At 42.1% G+C, this 14,451-nt stretch overlaps 1 protein-coding gene across 1 annotated transcript in view; it reads right to left on the reverse strand.

Annotated features, from left to right (window-relative positions):
- The window catches only part of BMP6 (bone morphogenetic protein 6), an 87,497-nt gene that overhangs the window by 24,280 nt on the left and 48,766 nt on the right, over positions 1 to 14,451 (reverse strand). The window contains exon 2 of the mRNA XM_036406318.2: positions 486 to 678. Coding sequence (XP_036262211.1) covers positions 486 to 678 — 193 coding nt within the window. The remainder of the gene's footprint in view (positions 1 to 485; positions 679 to 14,451) is intronic.

Below are 14,451 nucleotides of genomic sequence, written 5' to 3' on the forward strand. Positions count from 1 at the left end.
AGTTTCTACCCTGCCTCTCTCACTTTTTCTCTCTCATTGCCACTGAAAGAACAGAAATTATTTTGTACCTGTGGTCAGCTTGTTGAATTTTCTTCTGCTTTATTTACTTTAATATAAGTCCAGCTGAGAGCGGATCAAGTCCGAGCTAATTACCAGTATTTTTCAAACAGGCTGCTAGTATTAAGTTGAAAGTTGAAAGGGGATATGTGTATTTCAGTACACAACAGCAATGCCAGCAGTGCTTTAAAAATCTACTGCTTCTCAGCAGATTCTTTCTTTATTTAAAGACAAAGCTTGAAGCTAAGACACACCCTCATTCACACCCTACCATGCCCATTTCCCATAAGGAAAGGACCATGCAATAATATAACCCTGTTAACATGAACAAACCTATATTTATTTTCAGTATTATCAATACTATTGCATAAGCTCAGCCTTCTCCAGGACAGCAGCTGGTGGCACAGAGCAAGCCCCCTCTTGCATACCTGTTCTGATGTTCCTGCAGCACCTGGTAGATGCTGATAAGGAAGGTTTGGTTTTTAAAGCTTCCCAAAACGCAGTCCTTGTAGATCCGAAACTCAGCAGCTGTGACGGCCTCGCCCTCAGGAATCTGAGACAAATTAAATTTGAATTCCTTGTGGTGCCGCTGGTGAGGCGTGAACTCCTTGTCATACTCAACTGCAGATGGGAAAAGGAAAGAAAAGGAAAAAAAAAGGAACCATGACTAAAATTTAACAACAAAAGGTTTCTACATGCTGCCACCTGTTCCTTCAAAAAAACAAGGAATCTTGTTTTTTTCTCCAAAGATAGCCCTGGCGAGTGTCAGGAAAACTTATGCAATTAAAGCTTTTCAAGTACAGTACTAAGTGAAGATGAATGTTCTCCTCTCTAGCCAATTCCTTTTAATATCCTATTTTTTAAAGAAAAGCCAGCTTTGACAGGTGAAATATGACCATGCATTTTGCTCCTGTGTAAAACTCTGAAGCTTGTGATCCCTCCCAGCATTTTCCACCTGTGGCTCTCCAGGTTCTTTACAGCATTTCCCTAAGTCTCATAGCTCTCTTCCAAGCAGGGAGACAACAGTCCCATTTTGCTTTAGCACACGCAGGCACAGGCAGAACCAAGTGATAGCACCAGGTCAACCAATTCCCTAAGTGCCCTAACACGTCCTGTTTTCTGGTTCCCAGGTTTGTACACTAGCCATTGGACCACCTCGTGAGTGAATACAATGAATATGATATTTATTTTGAGGTTAAAGTCAACCAGAGCTCCCCCTCCTTTGCAGAAGCTTATTTTAGAAGGAGAGAGCTGAAGAGTGACCACTTTTAGATTCTGGTCTTGGACCTCCTTGGGTACACTCTCAGGCACAGGATTTAAGACAGACACAAAGCAGAATTCCTCCTTCTTTAGGAGTCAGGATTTGCATTTTCTCTGTTTGAGGCTCTCTTTGCAAACTCTGCTTCCAGTCCCACACTTGTATTACTTGATTACATCTCAGTTTAGTCTGACTTTTGAATTGTTTGTTATTTTTTCTAATTTTCTACTAGAAATGGCTTAAAACATTAACATATTATATAAACATACAAAATTACATCTTTACAAGCCTGAGGGGACAAAAAGTAAAAACAAAAAGCCGTTCCCACCAGTGGAACTGAAGGAGTGGATGTCAGTGATGAATAAGTCACCATTACATTATCATTAGGGACATGATTACGTGCACAGGCAGCAAAGGAACAACAGATCCCTTTTAATGTTTGTCTTTGTGGTCACTTTTTGTTGTTCCCCTCTGCCCCCATTTAATACATCAGACTGCAAAGGCGTCCACGAGCCTACTCTCACAACATCCCCATGAGGTAAGCAGCAATGCCTGTTCTCCAGCTGGGATACTGAGTCACCAGGAGAGTGACTTGTCCAAGGACAGGCAGCGGAGGCTTGTGGCAGAGCCAGGAATGACAGCCAGCGTGCCTGAGGTTCGGCACTTTACCCACAGGTTACCTCCCTGAAGAACAGACATCTCCCAGCTGCTGGAAACAGCCCATGGAGACTTTCCCCTCCACCTTGCCCAATTGCCTGTTCCTCCTCGCTCTCCAGTCACAGTTTCATATATCCTCTCCCTTTCTGTTGGCAGCCCTTCCATGTGAGCTGCCTCATCTGGCTGGGTCCACGTCCTGGCTCCCTGTGAGACAGTTAGTCACATCCTTCTCTTTGAAGCTCACCTGGAAATCTTTTCACCTCTGCATGACTGCTGCCAAGCATTCTGTGGGACACCACACTGGGGAATGCCATGTTAAGGGCTGCCCCAAGGCAAACAGGAAAATTCTCAAACTGCTGTCAGAGTCAGATACTGCTGCCAATTTTGTTAGTCTTGCATTGCATCTGTCTGAGCAGTTCATATGTCAAACAACAGACAAAAGAGGGTGACTGGGCTCTATGGCTTCCAGAAATGAGGTTGTGACACCCAGCATCTCCATCAGAGACGGCACCAAAGCCAAGGATGGTAACATACTCAATCCCAGTGCCACCAGGTATTACCTCTCTGGCTGTTGGTTATGGGGGATCTGGGCTTCCCTTTGCCCCTGTAGGGGGATGGGGATTGATTCCAGCAATACTGGCCTGGTTGGTGTCACTTGCATGTACACCCTCTGAGATGGGACCTGAGCTGCCTAATCCCTCCCCATCCCGAGGAGAGTCCCACAGGATGCACCTCCCAAAAGAGAGGAATCATGTACTATGAGAACATTGTAAGTAGCGAACCAGTGAGAAACGGTGTTGGGCTGCTTGCAGCAGGACGTGCCCAGCTTGGCCCATTCACTCGCTGCTAAAAGACAAGAGGATGTAATTAATGGTGAGGGAATGTCTAAATCCAAGGGTTTGGAGAGGCACACATATGAAGCAAGAGCTCTCAAATTAGAACTCACTACATCCTCGCTCATGGGTGCAGTGACCAGCTGAAACCCACACCCCCTTCCGTGCTGTCACAGGGATGAGCTGACCTACGGGCAAGGTGCAGCGAGACGGCTTTTCCCCAGGCTCGTGGCTGAGGATGATAAAGAAGAAGCAGGAAGAGCAAGGGGAAGGACACAACCAGGATAAGCAACAGAACTCCATCAGGGTGCCAGAAAGCTAAAATTACACCAGAGAGAGCAAAGGAGTCACTGACGCTTCCTGCCAGCTCTTGTCCTACATCCAGATGTGATATGGTCTCTCCTTGTGCACGAGAGAGCCTGGAGCTGTCCCACACAGCACAGAGCTCAAAATGAGCCCAAACATCACTTTTTGTTGTTCCTTTCTGACCTCAAGCTGGCTACAGTGGCCTGACCTCCACGCATCACTACAAAATATGCAGTTTAAAAGTGATATAACCAAACTCTAGTCTTTTAAATCAGTATTTTCCCACACTCCTCTCCTAAAACATCAAACACAAGTCACAAGAGGAAGAAAAGCCCACCAAAACAACTACCACAGAGCATGACAAGTAGCAGCAGGTGTGATGCTTGACTCCAATTACCCTTTCTCAGTTTTTACTTGCCTGATATATTCACAATAGTATTTTCCTGTTTTTTTCAAACTTTCTTCCTTTATCCCTGTTCTTAGCCAAATACGCCACACAATCAGAGAAGCTGACTCAACTGATTACAGGGGGAAACATTCAGACTGATTTCGTTATCAGGCTTGGCAGAATAAACAACCCGAAACACACAAACAAGGAAATCTTTTTTTAATCCTTCAGATTAAGCAATTCAGCTCATTCTGTTAAAAGAAAGGCAGGTTTCTGTTATAAGAAAGAAATACTGCTAAGATGATGGTGTCCTCCTCCACTGGGATCAGTTCAGAAGCAGCCCAACAACATCACAGGATGGAAAAAAGCCTACATTAAGCTTGTATGAAGCAAGTATAAAAGTTTAATGAGTTGGAAAGTTTTTCTGGCTGTGTATCTTCCCATGATACAATGGAGGGTGGATTTTTTTTTCTTTGTGGGAGTGGTGGGATATTTAAGTTCTATATACTCATTGTCACCCCATCAAGCTAATAATCAACTGTTTTCATTCAGCAAGACAGCTTAAAAATATAAAATGCCAACAGTCTTTCTCTGGGGGCTTTTTACCCCCTGGAAACTCTTCATTTTTAACAAAGAAGTCAAGTTTTAGAACAGTAAAATTTGGAAAGGTGAGATTCAAGCTGCTGGTTCCCAGGATTACCCAGTCAGGATTGCTATTGCGTTACAATGCATCGGATGAGCTTGTATTCAAAATACAGACAGCACACACCAAAATGCAAGGCAACAGCAAAAAGCAGAAATCATTTCTCAAGCTGCTTTCCCGTTATTATTTTTTCCACATGAATACATTCGGGTCAGTCTGACCGGTGATGTGAAATCCAAAGCTAATTTCCGTCTGGTGATGGACATAAGAATGTCCCAACTGTGCAAAGCACTTGCAGGGAAAATCAGGCAGCTCACAGCTGGGTCAGGTTGGAAGGTAGAAGCCCTGAGTGGTGTTGGGCCCCCATAACCTTTTCCCAGAGTGCTGGCTGGAATGTTAGGACCAAGCCAGGCAGAACCAGTCTTTGTGAGTTCATGGCATGAACTACAGCCTATAAAACTCATCTTCATGGTCAGATGGTATTATCCCAAACATTACTATTCTTTTGCTGGAGTAAGTCCTTGGAGGTTACAAATCCAGGCCTGCGCATATCAGGGCAAGTTGGAAAAGGAGATGGCAAACAGATTTTAGCCCATCACGAGCCAGAGGGACTGCCCACTCCACCATGGGGGTCTGCCCCCATCCTGGCTGGTGACTGCTCCTTTGCTTGCAATGCAAAGGAAGGTGTGAGCTCTGGATATGGGACTCATCCCTGAGTTTTCACTAGAGCCCATTTCGGAGCAGACTGCCAGAGCGTGCAGAAAGAGTTAACAGAGGAGCCTGCCAGTAGCTCTTTACATTCCCCTTAACAAATATTTTTAAATACTATACAAACACAGCACTATTGTTGAGCAGTTAAAAAGGCAAGAATGGCAAAATTAGGGTTACTGTGGTTTTGAATTTTGTGTATTCTAATTCTAACCCAGTGTTGCAATAGCCAATTTCAGCACAAAATGTCCCTGGTTTAAAAATAGCATGCTGCTTACCATACTTGTTACTTTAAAAACACTGCAGAGAAAAAAAAATTAATTGAGAAATTAACACATCTATTTTGGCAACTATACCATCCTACTTCCATTTGACTGTGTAGGGCACACCTTGGACGAAAGGAAGCATAAGTCTAATGTCAGCCATGGAAATAAATTCTCCTTCTGCATTGGAATTTTAAGTATTTCTTTTTGGATCTAAATCAAACCAGTATGCAGAAATAACAGGTCAAGAGCCTTTCCTGAGGAAACACAATTTTCACTTAGAACAGCAGCACCAAATATCATATCTGGTGATTTTCTCCAGTTCTCAGCTGCTGAGAAAAGTGTTAGGTCAAGTGTTCAGGTGAGAATTAAAATACTGGCTTAAGAAAGTTTCCAGTTCCAACTCTAATAAAACAAAGCCAAAAATACTAACCTAGAGCTCTAAAAGTAATTTCTTAAAAATAAATTTCCTATATAAACAATTATTATTTCCACGACAATGTGCCTTGGAGGGCACAGGGAAGGAGAGGGGTTGCAAATTAATAAGATAGGACTATTTAGGACATTCTGCAACTGTCCTGACCTCAGCAAAGCTGAAACTACCGAAGAATCATTTGCACATCAAGATCTTTAATGGTGACTTGGTTTGCAGGGCCACGTGCTCCAGGAAAAGTAGCCAGGATTCACAGCCTGCTTATGCAAAATGAGTTTTGCATAAGTGTTCCTGAATTCAGTTTGAGAACAAATATAAGTAGTTCCTATTTATTTCTTCTCAGCCTTTACATGTGACCCACTCCCAAATAAAATGAGAAAACATCTGAAAACTGGAATTGCTAACAGGAGATTCACCACCACATCTACATAATCAGCACAAAGGCAATTCCTCTGTATTACATCACCAATTTCTGCTCTAAGTCAACAGCATTTATCACATCTGGAGCAATGAAGCAGTGTATTATGCTTCAAATGCTTTAAGCATTACTAAAGCTCCAACAGTCCCCTCTAATAAATGGACCATGTACATATGTGACTGATCTAATGCTGTGAACCTACAGTGGCATCACCAGAATTTCTTTAATATTGGCAGACAATAGCTTGCACAGAACAAAACTTATGTAAGCTTAAATCCCCCCTCCTTGATCTTGGTCCACAGTTGCAAGTTGCTTCTTTTGAAGAAAAAGAGAGTAAGAATGGAGGTTTGTACACCCAAACTGAGGGATGTCCAGCTTTAGAGCAAGACTCAGTCTTCATTTGGGTCTTACAACTCGCCTTCTGTTTCACAGTGGATCTACATGAATGGGGTCTGCAGTGCATTCTTTTTACTCTGAAGAGATGCCCACAATGTGCCTGAAGGCTTGTTTGTGTTTTCCAAATCCATCAGGTCAATCTAAAAAAAGATACCAAGTCTCCCAAACAGTCCCAAATCTCTGACAGATGATCACAACTGCAGAAGCATTGTTACTGTTAAAGATTAAAGCTGACATTTCTTCTTAAAATAAGCAGCATTTCCTAAACACTGTTCTAAAAACTGCAGAGTACAACCCAAAGAGCACAATGTACCACTTTAATATCTTCAGATAGGAAGGAGAGAAGACTAAGAGGCTTTACAGGTACTTTCTGCTGTTTAACAAGGAAACAGAAGTTACATTGCTCTAGGTGTACCTGCAGGTTCAAGAGCAGGTCAGTAGCAAAAGCAGATGTCTCTAGAAAGTAGTGAGGATGCCTCAGAAAAGGATCACTGCTGCCTGTTTTTCACACTTCCATGTATACAATGTGTGCCACTGTCACTTGGGCACCAAGATAAAGAGATAAGTGGTCCATCCCACTGCAGTGACATCCTAAATCCACTACAGCTTATGGACAGGACTGATCACTCTCTCTTTACTGTAAAGACCCAAAAGAAAGCAAAACCTTCCCCTTTTCAAAACTATGATTTATTAACAAGCCATTTCACAAGGTGGTGAGTAGGACAATTCTTTAAAAGATAAGAAACTCAGATGAGACATTAAAATACAAGGTCTGAAAGCAAACCCTTCCCTGCCCAACATGCACAAGAGGTGAGGAGATAATTTCTTCCCAACTTGGTCTCAGCCCAGCAGCTTCAACTACCTTCTGCAAACACAGCAACACTACACAGCCTCCTAGAATCTCCTAAAAATGACTGTTTCTTTTGTTTACCCCAGTCATGATGAGGGATTCATCACCCACATCATGCCCACTGCTAATTGCTCCTGCTGCTGCTTTCGTACATGACAGATCTTCCCAAATTGCCCCCTCACCATTCACCCATTTCTGAAAAGCAGAATGAGCAAAAAAAACTAATTCCAAAAAGAAGCAGTCCCTCTGCTTCTCAGACATCTCCCCTGGATTTTCAGTACAGTATCCCAAACAAACTGACCAAGGTTTGATCTAATGAATAAGAGCATGTAAAAGTTTGCCGGAACTCCCTGATGAACTTGTCCTACATCCACAGGGATAAAAGGCAGTTTTTAAACATAAAAAAAGGTCAAGATTCCTACAGTTCAGTTTGGCATTGCACCATTTGCTGATCCCTCTGGGTCCAGCTGAGGTGGGTTAGACACAACAACCAGCTGTGCAACCATAAATCTAATGCAGTTTTAAGTTAATGCCCAGACACCTTTACAATTATATGAAGATTCAAGGCCAACAAACTCTAAAAGGATGCTTTCTTCAAAACAGCTCTAATATCACATCTGGGCTGACACAATATAAAGTGGAATTATTCCACTGGCTTTGGTGGAGTGATGCCAGTTTACAGTCAAAGAAGACCTGGCTTTATGCTCAACAGCTGAGTGTGCCAGAAAATAATGACTCAGAAAATAACCCATCATTAATCCAATCCCAATGTAATTATGGAGATTAAATTTAAACAATACCAAATCTCTCTCTAAACATAACACTCTACAGAAGATCTTCAAAGGAGGAGGGGTTTTTACTTTGGGATGAAAAATGCAACTGAGCTCTTCTTTGTTTCTTTGTGCTGGGAATCAAGCTGGAATCAGCTTGTAAAATCAGATTAAAATAGTTGCACAACAACTTCCTTTCAGGATTCTTGAACCAAAGGCAGTCTAAAAATCAAAATAATGCCCTAATCAAATCCATAATACCCATGGGACACCAGAAAGTACTAAAAAGGCATTTTCACATTTTCACAAAGATGCCTACTGTATGGCCAGTAAAGCTTTTCCATTCTGCAATGGGAAGAGGCAGCAGTGGGGACCTTGCTCTAGCACATGATGGGAAAAGCTAAAGCAAAACTGAGGTGAAGGAGAGCTCTTGGCAAACTGCTGAGGGGGCAGCTAAGCCAGGAGGCTGACTGCAGGCCACCAGCACCTCTGCCACCAGCACTCACTTTTGGGCTTCCTGGGCTGTCCCCCTTGAAATAACAGAGACTGCTTTGCAACTGCTTCCACAGCCGCCTCCTTCGTTCCTTCCCCACAGCTTCCCAACACAAATGTTAACAAAGCTGGTGTTTTCTTTCCATATGCTGGCACATATGGCAGGTCCCTGCACTGCAAACAGTGCTGTATCTTAGGAAAACAAAACATCTTTTTGCTTAAGAGATGCCAAACTGCTTTATCAAAGGCACTACTGTTTGCATTTTTGTGGCAATATTAATGCAGTTCCCACTGAGAAGCTGATAAAGACTCTGACTGCAAAAACACTCCTCTGGAAGGAGTGATCTGAAGCTATTTCTGTATTTCATTTCCAAATAATTTGTGATTAAAATAATATTATGGTTTTCAAAAAGCATTTCTATTTCACAGCCAGGCTTCATGCATGCACTGCCAGGTTGCAGGAGGGGAGAAGCTGATGCTGCCAGCCCATCAGCACAGAGACACGATCAGAAGTGCTCTGCAGCTGTGCACATGATGGGAAGGGAATTCTCCTACTGCTCCTGCTTGCTTCCTTGGCTCAGCATTGTCTCTTGTGTCATACCCACACAGCAACTGCCTGGGACACTCAGAGCTGCCCTGCAGAAATCTTCTCACAGCGTTTCCCACCCTCCAGGTTTGCCACAGGTCACGCTGCATTTCCTGCTGGCACAGCCACTGGCACGCAGCTCCCTGGAAGCACAGCTGCCCTGGGTGCACAGACTAGGTCTGGAAATATTTTCAGAATTTTTTAAGTGGCATAGTCATCTCACACCATCTCTCAGAATTATCTGTCCTTCTGCAGGAATTTAAGGCAAGACAGACCAATTCAGTTGCAAGTTTGAGCTAAATTTCAAAATACAGGTTGTGCAAAGTGGGGAAGTTTTTTTTAATTTATGGGCATTACCCTCTCTGCTTTTCTTGCAGGTGAAGTTTTATGTTTGTTGGTACGACTGTGAATCAACCAGCAGCAAGTAGGAAAGCAGGCAACAGATGAATGTTTGCAATCTAAGATGCAAGTTTTCATTTTGTTGAGCACTCATCTCTTGGCATCACAGGCAGGTTTCAGCTTTTCATTTAATAGCCCAGCTGAGAAAGATATCTCCAGAGCACAATGCAATCACTCCCCATAAAAATACTGTCCAGAGCATTTATTAATTTTTGGAAAAGATTAATCCAGCACTCAAGACTCAGCTACACAGAAGAATTCAGCCCTGCTCCAGAGGTTGTCAGGCTGTCCTGGAGACTACACCACCACTGTAAGGGCATGGCCATTGCTGACACGCTTGTGACTCCAGCTGATACCACGAAATGCTGTTGCCTCACTTATTGTTCAGTATTTAGTATTTTACATGGGGCTCTAATTTCAAATGACTGAATTAAGCAGCATCCAGCCAAAAGACCACCAAAGAGCATGGGCTTTGGGGAATGGGCAGGGCACTCTGTGAGACAGCATGAGGGACACCAGAATTGGCATGAGCCAGAGAACAGAAGATACAAGAAAGGAGGAAGCACTGCCCCTAAGAAGGGCAGAAAGTGGTCGCAGGGATAAAAAGAGTAAAATCATGGTCTGGAGACCCCAGAAATTCCCAACCTTTAACATGACTACAAAGCAAACACTCTTTGTGACAGTCAAGGCAAGAAGATGCTACAGCTCTGAAGACTGAAGAGAGCGAATGCCTGAAGTGCCTGAAGAAACAATGAAGTGTTTTAAAGACTATTACTCCTGGCTATGTATATTTGTCCAAGGAACAGCACGGTTTGTAAGTGAACCTCCCTTCAATGCATCCATTCACTGTGTGCTAGCTTGCACACTGATCCAGAGAAAGGGGTTCCAACGTGTCCCTGGGATAGGAGATTCTCAACCACCACTGGTGTTGAACACCACCACAGCATTAGGACAACTCCCTGTGCCAAGTGGAAGAAACAGTGCCTTGTATGACATTGATCTACGCAGAAATACCAGAGTACCTTTGCTAAACCCAATATTTCTCTTGCCACCCTTCTTATTTATCACACCTTCCTCCCTATCCTTCTGTCCTGGTCATCCTGACAGGTTCCATGAAGGTTCAGGCAAGACTCTCTCAGGCCCAGGAAGCTGGCAAAGAGAGAGGATGGGCAAAGAAGGATGGAGGAAGGCAAAGGAAAGTCTCACCACTTCCACAGCCTTCTCCAGCAAAGGCAGGAGGGCCGTGAAGCTGCTCACTGTGCAATCCTAACACATCTGGGAAGTGCTCAAGAGCAGCAACCACGAAAACTGAAAAAGCCCCCCAGAAATCCTAGAATATTTTACAGCCCTTACAGCAATGTGAAGTGTTTCCTCTTCTGAGGCAGTAACATCTTGCAAAGCACTCTCCCCACACTACCCCTGTGTCATGATTTGCCCCCACCATGCACACAGCCAGAGAGAACCGGAGGGAAATCTTGCCATGCCTTGCTCACAAAAATCGAGATCTCCTGCCCTACCATGCCACTGAACTCCCATTTTTTAATCTGTCTACTGGCCATGCCAGCAGGGTGCAATTTGGGAAGTGAATTTTTTACCTCTGAAACCTCATCTGCTGTCAACCAACATAATGATGCTGCGGAGAGCCAAGCAGCCGTCAGACGTTTAAAAATTTGCAGCCGCTGTGGGCGGTTGGAGCAGAGGTCAAAAAATGGTCATTAATAGTTTTACCTAACCTGCAGCTTTCAGCTGCTCAAAACACAGCCTTAAAAAGAAAAGAAAATGACATCACACAGCTTTAGCAATCTGCTTACGAGTAAAGAATTTCACTCCTTAAGAACAGAAATTAGGAGAAAAAAAAAAAAGCCTTGACAAAAACGGCTGGTTTGATTAACAGCTTTGGTCTAAGCCTTCCTTTTCATTATTTTTTTATATTCCCATATCCCACAGTGACCAGAAGCATACTTGGAATGTCTCTGTCCATCTGATAAAGCCATCAGTGGCGGCAGCCCTGCGCCGGGCCTGCGGGGGACACAGCTCCTATTCCCAGCTGCAGAGCACAGTACCCAGCCCGGGGGAAAGGCCAAGGAGATGCAATGCTTTGGGAATGATGGGAGACTCCCAGGCAGGGTAGGGAATCCTAGGAAAAAAGTAAGACTTGAGGAAAAGCACCATTAAAAGAACTATTAAAAGGGTATTTGTGGAATAATCCTTAGTTCCACATAGTTGGCCTGACTTACATACAGTAGCATAGCTGGGTAGTTCACCTGAAAAACATCCAGCAGGAAAAGGGACAGACTTTGCCAAGTACTACTTTTTTTTCCTCCCCTTTCTCCCCCCCTCCCCCTTCACTTTCACCAAATACCCAAAGCAATCCTTGGGCTCTAGGCATTTAAAAATCAAAAGTTGTCTATAAATGTTCTTAAAGTAATAGCTCATAAATTGACTCCAAAAGGTCTCAAGTTAACAAATAGGAAATTAATAAACTTCAGTGGTTTAAAAAAACAACCTGGTATGTTGGCATTTCTGGCTTTCAGTTTATCTTGCCCTTTTTCTGTAAGTTATCAGGTTCCTGGAGACAGAATTTAAAATTAAATAAAAGAGAATATGTTAAAATTTTCAGCAGAGCTGCTTGCCCACAAATTAATTTTTAGACATTTGGCTTCTATATCTTCACTGCTTGCAATCATGTCCTGGCTGTTTGGCTATCCCAGCATTTCTCTGCCCCACCCAATCCAGCCTTGTCATCACTGATTTTATTTTTCCGCTCTTCTCTCTTAGTAATGCCCTCCTCTCTTGCCTTGACTGGTCGCATGCCAACCTTGGAGAAAAACATCAAAACTCTTTCAAACTTGAGTATACATAAATATATAGAGAGAAATCAATTTAAATAAATGCCTACAACAAATGTCTTCTTAAAATACATCTTTTATCTTTTGTTGTGCCTGAAGTGTTTTTTAATGTTGTCAACAACTAAATTACCCAGACACAGATTCTAGTTTATGACTCAGTTTATGATTTAGTTTGTGACTATTTATTTTAGTTTATGACTTTAGGCACATTGGTTAAAAAATTACTTTTTTTTTCCTTAAGTCCTTTAAAGAATTTTTCAAGTTATAGCAGGAGGGCAATGCAATGTATCTGACAGCATTAACAAGACTCCATGGAGACAGCTGCCATACCTACTCAGTTTTTATTTGTGTTTTAATAAGAAAACCATCAGCCATAAGAAAGTTTGGATCAGGTTAGCACATCAAAGCACACTTTTTACAAACACATAGACAGTGGGGAGAGTTGAAAAGCACCAGACTTTTTAAATGCAAGTTTACTGAATCTTTTTCTCTCCTGCACACTAAGCCACCCTAACAAGTAAGGTTGTGGCTTCAGCAAGTGAATCTTTTTAGGGCTATTCTCTCATAGACACAGCAAGACTAAAGCTTTTATAATGTTTGCATGCAGAGAAAAAGGCAATTAATTATATGGCATGTCCTAGTGAAGAACTTCCTCCAGTCAAAATAGGGGAACAGGAACCTCAGTGTTATATAATTGATGTTATTAGCTGCAGCTGCTATCATACTTGGAGAAATCTCCAACTCAGAAACAGCAGTGATGAAGTGCTCCAAGATGAGTAATAATATGCTTGATATTATGGGAGGGGGATAAAAAGGATTCTAAAAAATGTGCTCTCTTGTACAGTAACAGTCTCAGATTATTGCCAGGCAGAAAACACTGTGAGATACCAACAGAAAAACACACCACATTTAAAGTGTTGTCTCCATGAAACTGAAATTGGGGAGGGGAGAAGTGGGTAGAGAGGAAACCCCTTATATTTGCGAAACCTATATGAATGCTAATGCTCACACGTGTGTTGTAACAAGATTGGGGACTTTGAAAGCTCCAATCAGTAGGTGCATAAGCAAATATTTATTCTGATCATTCCAACTCTCTGTGGTTTGTAAATCCCTGAGAAAAAAAAAAAACTGCAGAACAAAGCAGTCTAGACCACAGAATCTGGCTACTGTATGCTAGTTAGAAAATTAGGAAATAGACCAACTCAAGAAGGGATTATTTGGTGGACTTTTTTGTTTGTTTTCTGAAGACCTGTGACTACCTCATATATGTGCACTTGTTTGGGTAGCTGAGGAGAATTCTTTTGAGCATTATTTTAAGCATAATCACTGCAATATTGAATTCCACATGCTTGATGTCTTGGTGAGGTGTTGATGTATATAACCTTCCAGATTCTTTCTGACCCACACTTTTCATCTGAAGACATTATAAAAAAACCAAAAAAAACAACCCTAACCTGAACAATGTCGCCTTTGTATTTCAAGATCCTGAAGAGCTTGTAGCAACATTCTTTTTCTCTCTGATACTCAAATGCATGGAAAGAATCACTCGATATCTTTCCATCAGAGGAAAATCTGAGATGGAAAATATTTTAGATAGAAGGTTTATCTTACTGAGGATAGCATCCATTCAAAGTATTAGAAGGTCTTTCCAACCAGTATTAGAAAACTTTTTCTATGGGATGAAAAGAAAAGTTTCTGCCTTTACCATGTGGAAAATATCAATAACTTGAGTAACTCTGCTTTACGCTAAGCCAGAAAGAGGCTGGGTTAAACAGAGCTCTCAGCTTCCACTGTAGGCACTGAGATAAGGCTGGGGATCTAAAAAAATCCTGGCAAAGACAAAATATTTTCTAATAAGTATTTCCATAATAAATGCTTTTCTCATAATTATGCTTTTAATATTTTGGAATCTGAAATATATTTTTTTTCTACTAGGGAAAACCAAAACAGAAAGCACAGTAAGTTTTTTCAGCGGGAAGAAATGTTTTTTAAAGGCAAGATTTTATTCTCTATACAAAAATGCCTTGATACTCAACAACAGCAAAAATGATACAAACCTTTTTGAGTAACTATTTTAGCCTCATACATCTAGCTCAATTTTATGAAAAGTTTCTTTCCTCTGCCACTGCCTTTCTGCTGTTTCTT

Source organism: Molothrus ater, chromosome 1 (assembly GCF_012460135.2).
Source record: "Molothrus ater isolate BHLD 08-10-18 breed brown headed cowbird chromosome 1, BPBGC_Mater_1.1, whole genome shotgun sequence".
Lineage (NCBI taxonomy): Eukaryota > Metazoa > Chordata > Aves > Passeriformes > Icteridae > Molothrus > Molothrus ater.